Genomic DNA, 14670 nt, shown 5'->3' on the forward strand with positions numbered 1-14670 from the left:
TGTAATTCGTTAAATAAATACTGCGTCCGATGTCCAACGTCCGATATCCAATAAAAGAATAGCTTTTCAATGGAGAATTGAATTCTTTATTAGAAAGCTATTCTCCTATTGGATATCGGACTTCATACGTCGGACATCGGACGCAGAGTGAATCCCCCATTACTCCATATATTGATCAAACCTTAGACCGGTTATTTCTCTTATAACGTGTTCGACTGGCCCTGGGTTAATCGCTCCGAGAGCGATGCGACGTTGATTGCTCCGATATCGCTCCGAGAGCGATTAATGACGTCATAAGTATCTACTAGCCAATCATAAAGTTTATAAGTACTTGTTCGACCAATAAACGTAGGCTGAATAACCCAAAGTGGGTTAACCCAGAGCCAATCGAACATGCTAATAGGTCATAAATAATAAGACCCGTTATTTTTGTAAAATTGAGTGTATTTAGCAGATTCAACAGTTGCACAACAATTGAGTAATTCTTCAGTGTAATTGGTCTAGATTTAGGGATCTAATAGTAAGAACCAATAATCGCTGATTGTTTACTGAGCCCATTGGGCGTTTTAGCGGAAAAAGCGCTCAGTGAGCAATCAGTGATTATTAATTCTTATGGAGAATTCATACCGCGTCCGATATCCTACGTACAATGTCCGATATCCAATAGCAGAACAGCTTTCCAATGGAGAATTAAATTCTCTATTAGAAAACTATTCTCTTATTGGATGTCGTACGTCGGACATCGGACTCTATGTGCATTATTATTAGATCCCTAAATTTAGACCAATTACATTGACGAATTGCTTAACTGTTGTGTAACTGTTAAGTTCGCTGAATGTACCCATTAGTTCCGAAGTCTCCGCTACGAGCTACCATACACATCGACTAATCGAGATACTAATGAATTTTTAAAATAATGATAAAACAATTGAGTTAGTGATATTCAACAGTAGTTTAGATGCACTTTTCCCTTATATTAAAACAGATAGAATTCAACAGGCAATGATATACATATAAAGTATAAAAATATTTCCAAACTTTCTATTTTCAAATGTGAAGATCGTTGTTATGACAGGTGTAGCGGTTGCTATTTTCTTGACAGGCTACAGGAAGAAGTAAGAAAATACAAGGGGCAATGGCGTTTTCTTCACTTTTAAGTTCACTTTTAACGATAAATGAGCCTTTAAAAGAAGCTTAGAAGCAACCTGATTGGCTGAAAAGCTACATTTAAGGCATTTTTATCGATAAAAGAGAATTTAGAATATGGGACAATATATTCGCCGTTTTTCCCGCTTCACATTTGTGCCGTTTGAATCGGCTGATAACGCGCTCGAATCGAGCGCGACGTCAGCGCCGTCAACGGCGAAAGACTGAACATCGGTAGTGCTGAGCGCAGCGCCGCGCTCGGGACATTCGGATGTTCGTCAATTGTGCATGCAACATGTCGCGCCTCGCTTTATCGGATTAGGCGAAGGCTATTCGCATTCTCGCGACATTTCTCTGGTGACCGCGCACTACGACGATCGTACGATAACGAATCAGCATCTGCTCGTGCTCCAGTGTAACCATGAGGACGATTCGCGTGTCAACGTCGCATCTATCCCGACGGTCCGTAGTCCAGGAAGCGAACATAACCCCGAGACAATGAACCGCCCTGTTTTCGAGGTATCTTACTAATCGCGAGTGAGACGGCGGACAGGTGACATTGAACGGATATTCGGCTGAGCCCGCGCCAAGCACAACATGGGGCTATTGTTCGCGAAACTATGGAGCTTCTTCGGCAACGAAGGTAATTTTTGCACGATAAACCATTCTCTCGAAATCGTCACTCGTCCTTTCTTCACTGACTCTCTTGCTCGCTTACTCTCACTTGCTCTGTCACTCTCTCTCTTTCTCTCCTTTTCGCATGATATGCGAAAGTATGCGTGCCACACACGTGTGGGGAAATCACAAAGGACTCTTGAACATCAATCACTCGGGATGCCAGATGTGGCAATTTAATTATAAAGTGACCGAGTGGATGAAATGTCGTATTGACATTAAATCGACGCTGAACTCGCTGTGCATTCTAAAAATATTCCAATCACACGACCTCTCGATGCAATATTTCGCGAAGTTTATTCAAGTATTATTTTATAAACGTACTTGGAATCGCCTGTCTTGCAAAATTGCGTGGGTTGATAATTAGATGATAAGTGTGCCCATCAGAAATTATGCATAAATGTAGATTGGCCTACTTTCTAGTCTATTAACATATGTTGCCTTTTGACCCCATGAGATCCAGCAGTATGTTTATTATACTTTCACTTCCTATGGTAAGCTACATATACCCTCATTATTACTTTAATAAACATTATGATGTTATTATAACTTTTACTTTTGAAAACATTCTAGAAGAATCTTTTTGTATCTTCTTTAATTTACCAAATCTTTTCTAAAATTTACCAAAATAAAATTATGAGATGTACATATTGATACTTGACAATTCCTTTATAAATACACTTTTACAACAATAAATAGAATATTTAGAATTATAATGATTTTTCAATAAAATTTGATTATTTTCAGAACATAAAATAGTAATGGTTGGTCTGGACAACGCAGGAAAAACTACAATATTGTACCAGTTTCTAATGAATGAGGTTGTTCATACTTCCCCAACCATTGGCTCCAATGTGGAAGAAGTGGTGTGGAAGAACATTCACTTTATAATGTGGGATCTGGGTGGCCAACAAAGTTTAAGAGCTGCCTGGTCCACTTACTATACGAATACCGAGTTTATCATTATGGTCATAGATAGTACCGACCGAGAGAGGCTCGGTGTCATTAGGGAAGAATTGTACTCTATGTTAAACCACGAGGAGTTAAGCAAGGCTAATGTTCTGGTCTATGCTAACAAACAGGATTTAAAAGGCAGCATGACTGCAGCAGAGATCTCCAGACAGTTAGACTTGACGTCCATCAAGAAGCATCAGTGGCACATACAGAGCTGTTGTGCACTTACTGGGGAGGGGTAAGAGTGATAATGAATCATGTGTGTAATTACAAACATATTTGAGAACAAAAGATCAATAGAATTATGTTTCAGGCTGTACCAAGGACTAGAGTGGATTGTGGGGCGCTTGAAAAAGACATGACGTACATTATGAGAGTCGTTCGTAAGAGTTTAACGAAAAATATCCAAAATGTAAAATATATTATTGAAGATTAATTAGTTCGAGCCACTTTGACGGTTATGCGAAAATGAAAAGCGGTATGGACGCTGTCGCGACATTTCGTTAGTCATTATTTTGGTCTCCCGTGTAACTCTCAAAGTGCATATCCGGTCACGCCGTTGAAACCACCGCGACCAAACACTTCACAGTGGACGGGCGAAATCGTTCTTCGGTTACTAACTATGCGAGACGAACACGACTGCTTGCACGATGTAAATAGAAAAAAAAAACAATAGTAATTTAAGGAATGATTGGATTGTTCCGATCGAAAGCCTTTCCGAATAATTTTATAATACTTGTCCAAAAAAGAATAAAAATAAGTGTCAATAGAAAAATACGATGAGATATCGTAGACGCGTGTGCTAAGAAGATTAAGCTAGAATCATACGATGTATGGTTTCATGCGTTCCGACATGCACGCTGACGGCAGCCCAGTTCACAGCGTAGATCTTTCAATACACGATAGCGATTCATGCAGTGAACCGAACTGTCGATTAGCACACATTGTAAGAAGACATGAAATCGTGCATTGTGTGATTCTAGCTTAATGATTTTTCGCGCGTGACTAATGTACGCAAAACACACGTTTGGTTTTGTTGTTATAATTAATTGCTCACAAAGTCCGGAACGTGGTTCTTAATCTACAATTCGTTAGCTTCCGCAAAGAGAACGTCACAGATTGCTTACGCAACAGTATCCGAGGAAAGTTTTCTGCATCCCGTCCACCTGCGCTCTGCAGTAACCAAGCAGTGGAAATAGGAAGCGAAGACGGCGGAACTAGTTATTTGTACTCATTTGGTGTGAGAGCGAGCGGAACTGTTGCGCAACAACCGAGAAGTGCACCTGTGTACATAGTTTTTATACTTCGCGTTAAGAGAGTGAGTTCTGTAAGAAGGAAGGAAAAGCAACGGATTAGAGAGCATCGATTTCACCGACAGATTTTCAACACGTTCCCGTACGTAAAAGGGTTCCTCGCTCCCCCCCTTCCACGAGTAGGATTTACGGCAAACTGGACCTGATCGACCGATTGATACAACTTCGAGGAACTTCTCAAGGCAGAACTGTGAACTGCTCTGTGATATGTGAATTCAATTCTGAGACAGTTTGCAGCTAATGACTCGCGTGGTACATACTTGATTAATATTGCGATGCGCGACGAAAAAGAAAAAAAAATCGGTAGAACAATAGGTGGCTGACAAAGCACAGCGGAGAGCCAATAGTATAATACGCTATGTGATTCGCGCTGTATGTCGTGACAGAAATGTGAATGACAGAAGAGCTTGGAATTAACAACACGCTCGCAAATTTACGCTTGCTCATCTTGTGGCATTCCATTCCACTTCGAGTGTCCAAAAGTCCAGAACGATTAGATCTTACTGCTGTTAATACACAATTGATATAATTTAATATAACATTAATATATTACAATTATATTTTAATTTTGTAATCGTACAAGCGTACTAGCCAAATGCGAGATTTGTTCCTCGATCTCATTTGTACTCACGATTACCGCAACAAAAACTGCTAATGAACGTACGCGAATTCTAACGTAATATCGAAATTCTTCTCCTTAATCAACAGCTATCTTATTTTTCTTTTTATTTAAGTATCTAAGTTATCGTGAGTGTAACGTGTTTAACTTTTATGCAGCGTGAAATACTCTAGTAGGTAATATTAAATATTGTAGTTAAAAAAGGGAAAAAAAGTGAATTATCAACGCTAACTACCGGTTAACGGGTATACGCGAGATTTATTATATAGAAATTGTTAAACATCACCGCGCGCGCGAAGGATAAATGCCGTCTAATGTCAGAGTGAGATAAAACTTAGATAAAAGAATTGATGCTAGCTTTCTCATATTGAGAAACGGTTTCTTAAATGTTGACGTAAGAATGTGTATCGTATATATTGTTCTATTCCTTGAAATTCTACGCGGGATATATCGAATTTTCGCTCGACGAATTTTTATCTTCGACCATGTTCTCCCTACCCTCGCCCCGCCTCCTACCTTCCCCCTATTTAACGTGATTGTGTAAAAATTTCTCGAATGTAAAGTACAAGACATAGGTTGTTTTAACGTCGATGTTAGCAGAGTGCGGGAGTGCGCGGATAAAAATATGATCGTGCTCGTTGACGAACTCTTTACACGGTCCGATCTGCCAGAATGACGATTTAATATGGTTAATTAATGAAACTCATTTTCGATTCATCGATCTTTAACTATAATATATTGTATAAGTCAGGGAATTCTTTCCTGTACACAACTTTATTAAAAATAATAACGGAGACTCTAAAAAATATGCGATGTAAAATAAATTAAAAAGAGTTTCTATCGGTACGAAGTGCACGAGTCTGTTGCATCTTTTTCTTAATCATGTATTCCCTTTCTTTTTCCAAGTTCTTGCATTTTTAAAAGAAATATCACAATAGTTTGTCCTTTCCAGATTCGGTTAAATGTATTTAAATCACACGGGTAAAATTGATAGAGTACACGCACACACACACACACACACACACACATATATATATATATATATATATATATATATATATATATATACATACATATAAAATAGATTACTTTTAAAATTTTATTAAATTTTATTTCAAGAAAAAAAAGAATGCTTCATGCATCTTGTAGTCGGCATTTTCGATACGAAGAAATTATACATATTTTTAAAATTACCTCTTTTAACATACGTCGAACGATTTATATTTATAGTTGGATTTATACTTGATTTTTTACTAAATGCTTAAGGCAATATCACACGTGACATGAAGAAGAAACGTTCGAATTGATTATTCGTAGTCAATTATATCGTATTGTCCATTTATTTTCATGTTCGTTATAAATAAAGTACTCATATATAAAATATTATAATAATATTATCCGATCGTACATTTCCATTCATTCTTTGAACAATAAATCCATCAGTATGTTCGTGATTTTCCCTTTTACGTGAACTATACGCGACTTACAACAGTGCGATCGAATATTATTATATAATATTTTATATATTTATACTATAAATATTTAAAAAATACTATAATATAATAATATTATAATATTTTATTTTTATGTTATAAATATTTGAAAAAAATATGATATAATATTCGACATTTAATAAGACTAAAAGAACGTGCTTGCTAATAGGACATATTCTCCTTCTGCATCATCATTCTTAAATATTTCCCTACTTTGTTTTCTTTTTTCTAAGAGCAATTGCAATGGACTTCCTGAGGGAGACGTTAAGTTATCGATAGGGAGATCTATATCTGTGCTAATAAACACCGCATATACGCATTTTGACGCCGGTGCACTAACTTTATATTTCCTTGAAATCTATTCACAGATTTCTCAGCATACTTCATGGTTCCATTATGAAATTCAAAAATTTTTAAACAAATTTGAATCCTAATTTAAAAAAAAACAAAATATATGATAACATTTTTGGGCAGTGCGTTTTTTAAACAATGAGGCAAAGTGACAATAGTAATATTATTACACGTGTCCAATTCATACTGTTACAGTTTCAGATAGTGCTAAGTAACCAAATACATTAGAGAGACGCCCGAATAACGTTCAATTCGTATCAGATCGTCATTAGGATATCTTAATAATGTCCAGACGTCTACGACATCTTGGATTTTACGCGACTCCACGAGCCGCTATTTCCAAGCGTCTTTGTTATTTCATGCTTTTGCATTGTCAGCATTACCGCTAATTGACACGTTGACCATTGTCGTAGGTATCGAATTAATCGATATGATAGTCAATGTGTTACTGAGTATTGAGCGATAACTGTATTTACAATAGTTTTTAGCGATATTCGTTATCCTATTCCTGATACATTTCTCTATCCCGTGTATTTATATACGTATTCGCATTTCTAAGTAGCGTAGAATTCCGAAAGACTTCTTTCAGACAACCCCCAGATGCTTGAAAATCATCTTTTGGATTTTCGCGCTGTCTCGGATTCCCTCGCGGATTTGGCAGTTTTAACTAATTGAATGAATATATATCTTTGCTCGGGTAAGTACGTCGCGGGAACTGTATTCGGTCGACTGGTACCATCTTAAGTATCAGTGATTTGGGATTACAGGCCTTTTAAAGACCAACGCGAAATTCACCTACGGGAAACGTATGCGCGCATATACCTCGGACGCGAAGCGTAGACGTATTTGCTCTTAATGATCCTATATTTAGATAATACATCGTTATGACATAATTATTTGTCGTATTGATTACCTAGCTTTGTTTCTCATTCATTCGTTCACTCACACAATCTCTTTGTCTTTCTCTTTCTTTCTCTTTCTCGCGCGCGCTCTTACGTTTGTTCGCTCAATAAGGCGCACACTCGTTGAAGTAAAACTCCACCGAGGTCGGTATCAAAATGGTCTTGAAAGACGCGCCCGTCAGAATTATGTTGCGCTCGACATCGCTGTCGCCGCTCAGCTGGAAATCGAGGGCCGAAATACGATGAGACATGGATTTCAAGAGATATGATAATTCTGATAACGATTGCCATTGATTGACGGATGAGCTTAAGCTTTAACGGCCTTCATGAGGAGATCGGTGCTGAGGGACTTAGGCCTCTCAATGGGCAATCCTAGAGCACGGTCCCATACCAGAGAAGCGAGTACGCCTAACGCGCGAGATACTCCGAACAGGACCGTGTAGTAGTTCATCTCCTTCATACCATAGTACTGCAGTAACACGCCCGAATGCGCGTCTACGTTCGGCCATGGGTTCTTCACTTTGCCGGTTTCCAGAAGAACAGGCGGCACCACCTTGTACACTTGTGCTACCAGCTACGAAGAAGCGAAATTGGTTAATAATCAAGTGAAGAACAGTGCATATTTGATTTCGAATGAGAATTACCAATAATTAATCATTGAAAGGTTGATGACTAACAATCGTTAAAAGATCATCAACGTCGTCAAAAATTAATAAAAAAGTAACTCACCTTGAACAACGGATCGTCCGGCAGATGCTTGAGCGCGAACTCCCTCTGACACGTATACCTAGGATCGGTTTTCCTGAGAACGGCGTGTCCGTAACCGGGCACCACTTGGCCGCTCTTCAACGTGTTCCAGATGAACTCCTTGAGCTTGTCGTCACTAGGACTGTCGCCCACTTGGCTACGCAGCTTCTCCAGCCACACCAACACCTCCTGATTCGCCAAACCGTGCAAAGGTCCGGCTAAGCCGTTCATGCCGGCGGCGAAGGATAAGTAAGGATCCGACAAGGCGGAACCTACTAAGTGGGTGGTGTGTGCGGACACGTTGCCGCCTTCGTGATCCGAGTGTATGGTGAGGTACAGACGCATCAGCTCGATAAACTGTGGGGTGTCGTAACCAAGCATGTTGGCGAAGTTCCAGGACCAGTCCTTGCCGGCATCGACGGAGCCCAGGCCTTTGCCGTTCTTGTAGATGTTACGGTAGATGGTGGCCGCGACCACCGGTAACTTGGCGATCAAGTTCATCGAGTCCTCATACACGCTCTCCCAAAATTTGCTCTTGTGCACGCCTTTGCTGTACGCTCGCACGAACTCGCTCTCGCTGTTCAGCATGGTGATCGCAGCGGAGAACTGCGTCATCGGGTGCAGGTTCTTGGGGAAGTTGTTGAGCGCCTTCACCACGTGTTCGGGCAACGAGCTCCTGGACGCCCAATCCTGCGAGATGGCCTTCACCTGGGCCTCGGTCGGCACGTCGCCGGTGATCAGTAGCCAGAAAAGACCCTCTGGCAACGGCTCTGCGCCGCCGGACGCCTTCGGCAGCATCTTCTGGCACTCGGGGATAGACTTGCCGCGGAAGCGGATGCCCTCCTCCGGATCGAGCACCGAAGGTTCCCACACGAGACCTTTAATACCGCGCATACCGCCGTACATCTGCGGAAGAAGAGCAGTGTGTTAGAACGATTGAGTATGAAAAATCGAGTGCTGACAATTGATTCGATTGAATTTTCTTTGAACATAAAAAAATGTTCGCTTATCAACTACAAATTTTACGAGAAGTTTGTCTTCAAATATCTTTCGATAAGTGCCAATCTTTCGATAAGTTCCAATCTTTCAATTAGTAATGATATCACACAATAGTAAAAATCAACTTTGTAATTTTTTTAAGGATAGAAAAAGTAATCACATCGTTAGTGTTAATGAACTATGGTCAGATCAGTGATGATTAACTGCGGAGTACCGATGGAGTAACGAGCGAGATCTTCACGTGCGATGAATAAAATCGTCACACGCGAGACGACTCGTTCAATGACGATTAATCAATGCACTCATGTACGGTCGATAATTGCGGCATAAAAATACGCTATTTGTCGATGCAAAGAATCTGCATGTTCCGATAGGAATAGTCGCGTGGTTATCGTGATCATACAGTAGACACGCGGTCCAGCAATCACTCTGCAGTCCGGACCTTATCGTCAGAGTGGCTGAAAAAACAGTATTCCGTGTCTGTCTTTGTCTCGTCAGTTAACGATCGTCCATGGAATTCGTTGATCTTGTTGGCTTTATAAAATATCTCGTCTATTTATGTGGTTAATGATGACAATTATGGGGGATGTGTCTAATTTAAGTACTGCAGTAATAAACAAAATTATTATTGAGGAAAGGAGTAATATGTAATATTTTTAGAAAAATAAAACAATTAATATAATAATTTTAATTAATTCATATAATTTATATTATTATTATTTATAATTTTAATTATTAATTACAATTAATTTTATATAAAAAATAAATTTAGAATTCAAAGAAAAAAATATAACGCGACTGCTTCACAGTTACGAGTAAAAAGTCCTGCGGATTATCGTTACTTTTTAGGAAAAACACGATGATGGGGGAGGGGGAGCGCTTACCATATCTACTGTGACCTCGCCGACTTTTGTTGAGCCATGATTCTTACGGAAGGCTTTGACACGTTCCTGTTCCTGCGGGATCTTATCGGAGAGGATTTTCTTGAGATCCGTGGACGCATCGGTTAGCTGGCGCGTGAAGACCGCTGATGTTATTTTCTGCAAAAAAGGAAGAGATAAAATTTATAATCTTAACAAAGTCCCGAGATAGCTATATAATCCCAGATTAAATTCTATATAATTTATATTATTATATTTTCTTTGATCTTATCTGAGAAATTAGATTTTCTTTTTGGTTTTATCTGATAAATTGATCTTTTTAATAGAGGGGGATAGATGAGTTCCTCTCTCTCTCTCTCTCTTTCTCTCTCTCCCTCTCTCTCTCTCTCTCTAAAAGAATTTCTTGGTCTGTGTTTAAGTTATTTTTCAAGTTGCTGATTTATTTTCTTATCGTGTACTGTGATGAGAACTTGATGTACGTGACATATGCGCGTCGTGCAAAGAATCGTGACGGCGGAGAACACGTGTGCGTTACGTAAAAAGGATAAACCGTTAACAATCGTGCTGTCAATGCTGCACACGCAAGTGTCCATTGAGTTCTTACGATGATAAATTGCTGATTTCATAACGCTGAAATGATAGGACACACCGGATTTCTAAAAATGGACAGGCTATGTTGTTTCACACAGCCGCCGTGCAATTTACGAAATTGTCAAGTATAGCTTCTTCATTAAAATAACATTAATAACGACGTAATATAAGAGGACCGGAGATTTGCTGGATTGTCGTGAAATAAAAGACAGAGCGCGATAGCGAAATTATATGAGATAACGAAATTACGTTTTCTGCGCACAAGCTCGTAATCGTATGTGACGGTTCTTTGTGTGATGGCGCAAAAAGTCCGAAATCGTTCCTCATCTCGACACGCACGGCTCGCACTGCCGAGCATTACGAGTACTCGGATAACAGCGCACGAGGTCGCTCGAGGTCTCGCGTTTGGGGTCATTATTGGATACGTGCCGCTCGCGGAAACGCACCGGCAAGGATTAATCCCGCGGCCGCTTTATCCTCCTCACAGGATAATCGCTATCGTCTTTAATACGATAAAAGACTCTAATTTAGACACGCGAATTTTGCTCACGATCGTGGAGCAGCGGAGAGAACTTGAGAATAGTGGCTCTACGAGTTGTTCTAGGAGCAATTCGCGCGTCTGCAGTGACGTAGTGCACAATAATGATAACGGGATAAAAATTACACATACGTGATATACGACAGCGATGATATTAATAACGATAATTACACCGAAGGATAAAAGCGATAAAAATGATAGATCGAAGACAGTAAAGAACGACGACGTGAGAGGCTATAAATTTCGAGATTTCTCGACGAGGAAAGGTGAAGAACGGGCTTGCAATCGTCACGTAATCGAACTGCGGGAGCACGTGTACGAGCATTGACGGTGCTCGTGACTGCGATTCCGACACGTTCGCCAGATATCGAGAGCGACCCGATGATTCTTTTATTATTCTTTTCTAGGTCTCAACGAATCGGGAGTGTCGCGTGATGTATTTCTACGGAACGTTTTATCTGGATTACGTCGGATAGGATACAATCGGGACCTCTTCGCGGCACATTTATGCGCGAGATGAGAAGACGACTTCTAACCGTGTTTGACATTGATTAGAAAATGTCTTTTCATCTCGCTGCTTTCTATTTTCACACGCGATTCGTGATAGTATCGCGAATATTCGCGTGTGCATCCGATAACGCTAAGTTAATTAGGTCGAGGCGAAGTCCGGAAGACGGCGAAGATGACGTCGACAGATCGCGAAAGAGTTTCACCTCGAAGTGAGAAGATTTTAATAACTCACAGCACAAATTGGACGAGATAATTCTAATTAACAGCAGGAAAGAACTTTTAATTTGCATGAGACGGTGGTAAAATGGGAACTACGCCCGTGTCAATTTTCGTCGTCACGGGATTTCCCATCGATTTCCTCAACCCGCGGTTAAACAGACGACATTCTCATAGCATCAGGAAAGCGCCTCTACACAAATTGGACTTTACGCCTCCTCTCAACCGTTTATCTCTGACGTCATAAGACAGAAGTTAACTAAGCAGCTTATTAATTAACGATTGTCTGTCTCTTATGTCAGGTACTGAATGACTTATCAGAATCGTTACGTTACCGCAAGTCGACGACTTCGTCTCGAGAGCTTTGTCTTCGTACTAACAAATCAATAGTTACCGTATAATAATAAATAACTAATCACCGTATAATAATAAATAATTCATATAAATAATTCATGCACGTTACACGTGTATCTTTTCCGGAAGATACTTTCCGAAATCCTAAGTAAATACGGAAAACACGAAATTTATTTTTATTAGTGCTTAATTATTTTAATTATTTTTCCTAACGACACTTCCGACATAGATTATATTTGAAAAAATGGTGGACGAGTTTTAAGATACATACATATATAAAATAAACATCGACAAGCAGGAGGAGCAGTCTATTTGTTCAGATAAATACTCTCAATACAGAGAATACTTTCGAATGTAATTTTATGTGAAACGCGCAAATCATGATAAAATCCTTAGAAAGAAGAAGGAAAATAAGAATCGCGTTGGAATCCGAAAAAAATAAAGTATTTACAGATATGATCATAGCATTGTGCGTTTTATACATTCTCTAAGTTTCTTGAAGTGGAATCTCATTCAAAACGAGTGAAAAGTGACAGTATTTCCACTCAAAACAATAGTAAAAATACTGTCACATGAAATAGCGAGAATAAATATTCCGCTCAAGCTTAAAATAAATTCTAATCAAATGAGCGAATATTTCAATCGATTAGAGTGAATATGTTTGTGTGACAATAAAGTACATCATATTCGAGTGAAAGTGTTCACTCAACGATTCAAAGTAGAGAATTCGCTCATTATAAATCACTCCGATCCAGGTGACTCGGTAGCCATCTTCTGAGTGAAATTTCACTCCAAAAGATTTAGGGAGCATCTTTCAATTTGAAGGACACGGTTAAAAAATCGATCTTCGCGCAATGCTCTTCTTATCGTCTGCCCGATAGTGCGCCCGTCTACGCTATTTTTTACGTGAACGTGATAGCACGCGATTACACAGCCGTAGTGAGAACATAGGTCTTGCACTTGAATGCAATTCGCGGACGATCATGTGCCTTTTACAAAGTCCCGCTTTCGAGTGCTTGATCCATCGATCAATCGATCGCGCGACTCGCAAGCGGAGCTTCGAAACTCGCGGAGCTTTGGTCAGCGCGGAAAGAAGCGCTGGTAAACTTGGGAAGCGTGCACGTTGCGAATAGAAGAAAGGTTTTGCGAGAATGCATTTTACAGATTTATTTGACGAGATATAATTCTGAGAGTAAATATTATCTCGAAAGGGAAAAACACACGAAGAAAGTGAAGAAGTCTGCGCTTTCAATTTTGCAATCGGTCGCGATTAGCATGGCTAAACGAGAACATTGTTCACGGGAGAGACGCGAAATCCGGGAAGCAAGCCAGTGACGCTGCTAAAAATAAGAGGACTTTGACTTGTAAAATTCGCTACATTTAATCTGTACGGTGTGAGCATAATAAAACAATCGATGCCAAGGAAACTCTACTTTGACGCTTCCTCGTGCAAGCTCAATAAAATTCTGATAGAAAGATAATATTGAAAATTTAACGATGACTTAACAATAATGAAGATTTTATCACTCGTAATAATCCGCTGTTGCGTAAATGTATATGTGTGCACTTCAATCGTCACACTGAAGCACCAAAGTTACATCTTAAATTATTTAATCTTTCATCAACGAAAAACGAAGATTTCTCATACAATTAAAGACAGCGTACTTGAGTTCTTATTAAAGATATTGATACGATTCCGCGTTTTGTAATCGAAAAACAACACTTCTATCAATAATCCTGATTCAATCGAAGCATGACTCTTACATCTGACGGATCCGTTGAATGATAATTGGAAGGTCTCTAGTCTTCGAGGGTCAATCATGCTCGTGCCGCCAATTCGATTGACCCTTGAAGACATACGATTAACTTCATAAAATAGTGCCGACCGTAATGGCTTTGGGAAAGCAATAGCGTACTGAAAACTATTAAATATAGGCATAAGTACCTCGAAAATGTTATGTGCTAACTTTGCATTTGTAAAAAAATATTTAAAGAACTTATCTTCTATCGAGATCTGCCTACGTCTGAAATTATTTTATACTAGTTACAAAATTTACGTTTGACTTTTTATAAAAATGTTACTGTAATTATTTGAATGTTTTTTATATCGTGTATTGGATATAAATCGTCAGATTTATTATTTCTATAGCAATTTATATTACAATATCAATATAAGTCCAGTTTTACAAGAGACACTGTAAAATGCAATATAATCTTAATATAATTTTCCCTAAATTTTCTTGTGTAGATTTTGTCTTATTTGTTGTGTACACATTTGTGTTAAGGTGTAATTTTTTTCATCGGCGGCGGCAAAGAAATTCAGAACTCACACATCGACTCGCGTTCGACACGACAACTCCCCCCCCCCCCCCCCCCCCCCC

At 39.3% G+C, this 14670-nt stretch overlaps 2 protein-coding genes across 2 annotated transcripts in view; one reads left to right on the forward strand and one right to left on the reverse strand.

The window, feature by feature from the left end:
• Positions 1–1398: 1398 nt before the first annotated feature.
• Positions 1399–5553, forward strand: LOC116845513 (ADP-ribosylation factor-like protein 5B). Its single transcript, XM_032818287.1, has 3 exons — positions 1399–1789; positions 2569–3013; positions 3089–5553. Exons 1-3 carry the CDS (start codon positions 1744–1746, stop codon positions 3135–3137), a joined length of 540 nt encoding a protein of 179 aa, XP_032674178.1. The 5' UTR covers positions 1399–1743; the 3' UTR covers positions 3138–5553.
• A 239-nt stretch (positions 5554–5792) lies between these two features.
• Positions 5793–14670, reverse strand: part of LOC116845511 (probable citrate synthase 2, mitochondrial) — a 19749-nt gene continuing 10871 nt past the window's right edge. The window contains exons 2-4 of the mRNA XM_032818283.1: positions 10084–10239; positions 8183–9106; positions 5793–8027 (exon numbers count right to left, since the gene is read on the reverse strand). Of these exons, the coding sequence (XP_032674174.1) occupies positions 7761–8027; positions 8183–9106; positions 10084–10239 (1347 nt within the window). The 3' untranslated portion in view covers positions 5793–7760. The remainder of the gene's footprint in view (positions 8028–8182; positions 9107–10083; positions 10240–14670) is intronic.

The sequence above is a fragment of the Odontomachus brunneus genome, unplaced genomic scaffold (genome assembly GCF_010583005.1).
Source record: "Odontomachus brunneus isolate Ranch 3 - 2012 unplaced genomic scaffold, Obru_v1 Obru_scaffold_052, whole genome shotgun sequence".
Classification (NCBI taxonomy): Eukaryota; Metazoa; Arthropoda; class Insecta; order Hymenoptera; family Formicidae; genus Odontomachus; species Odontomachus brunneus.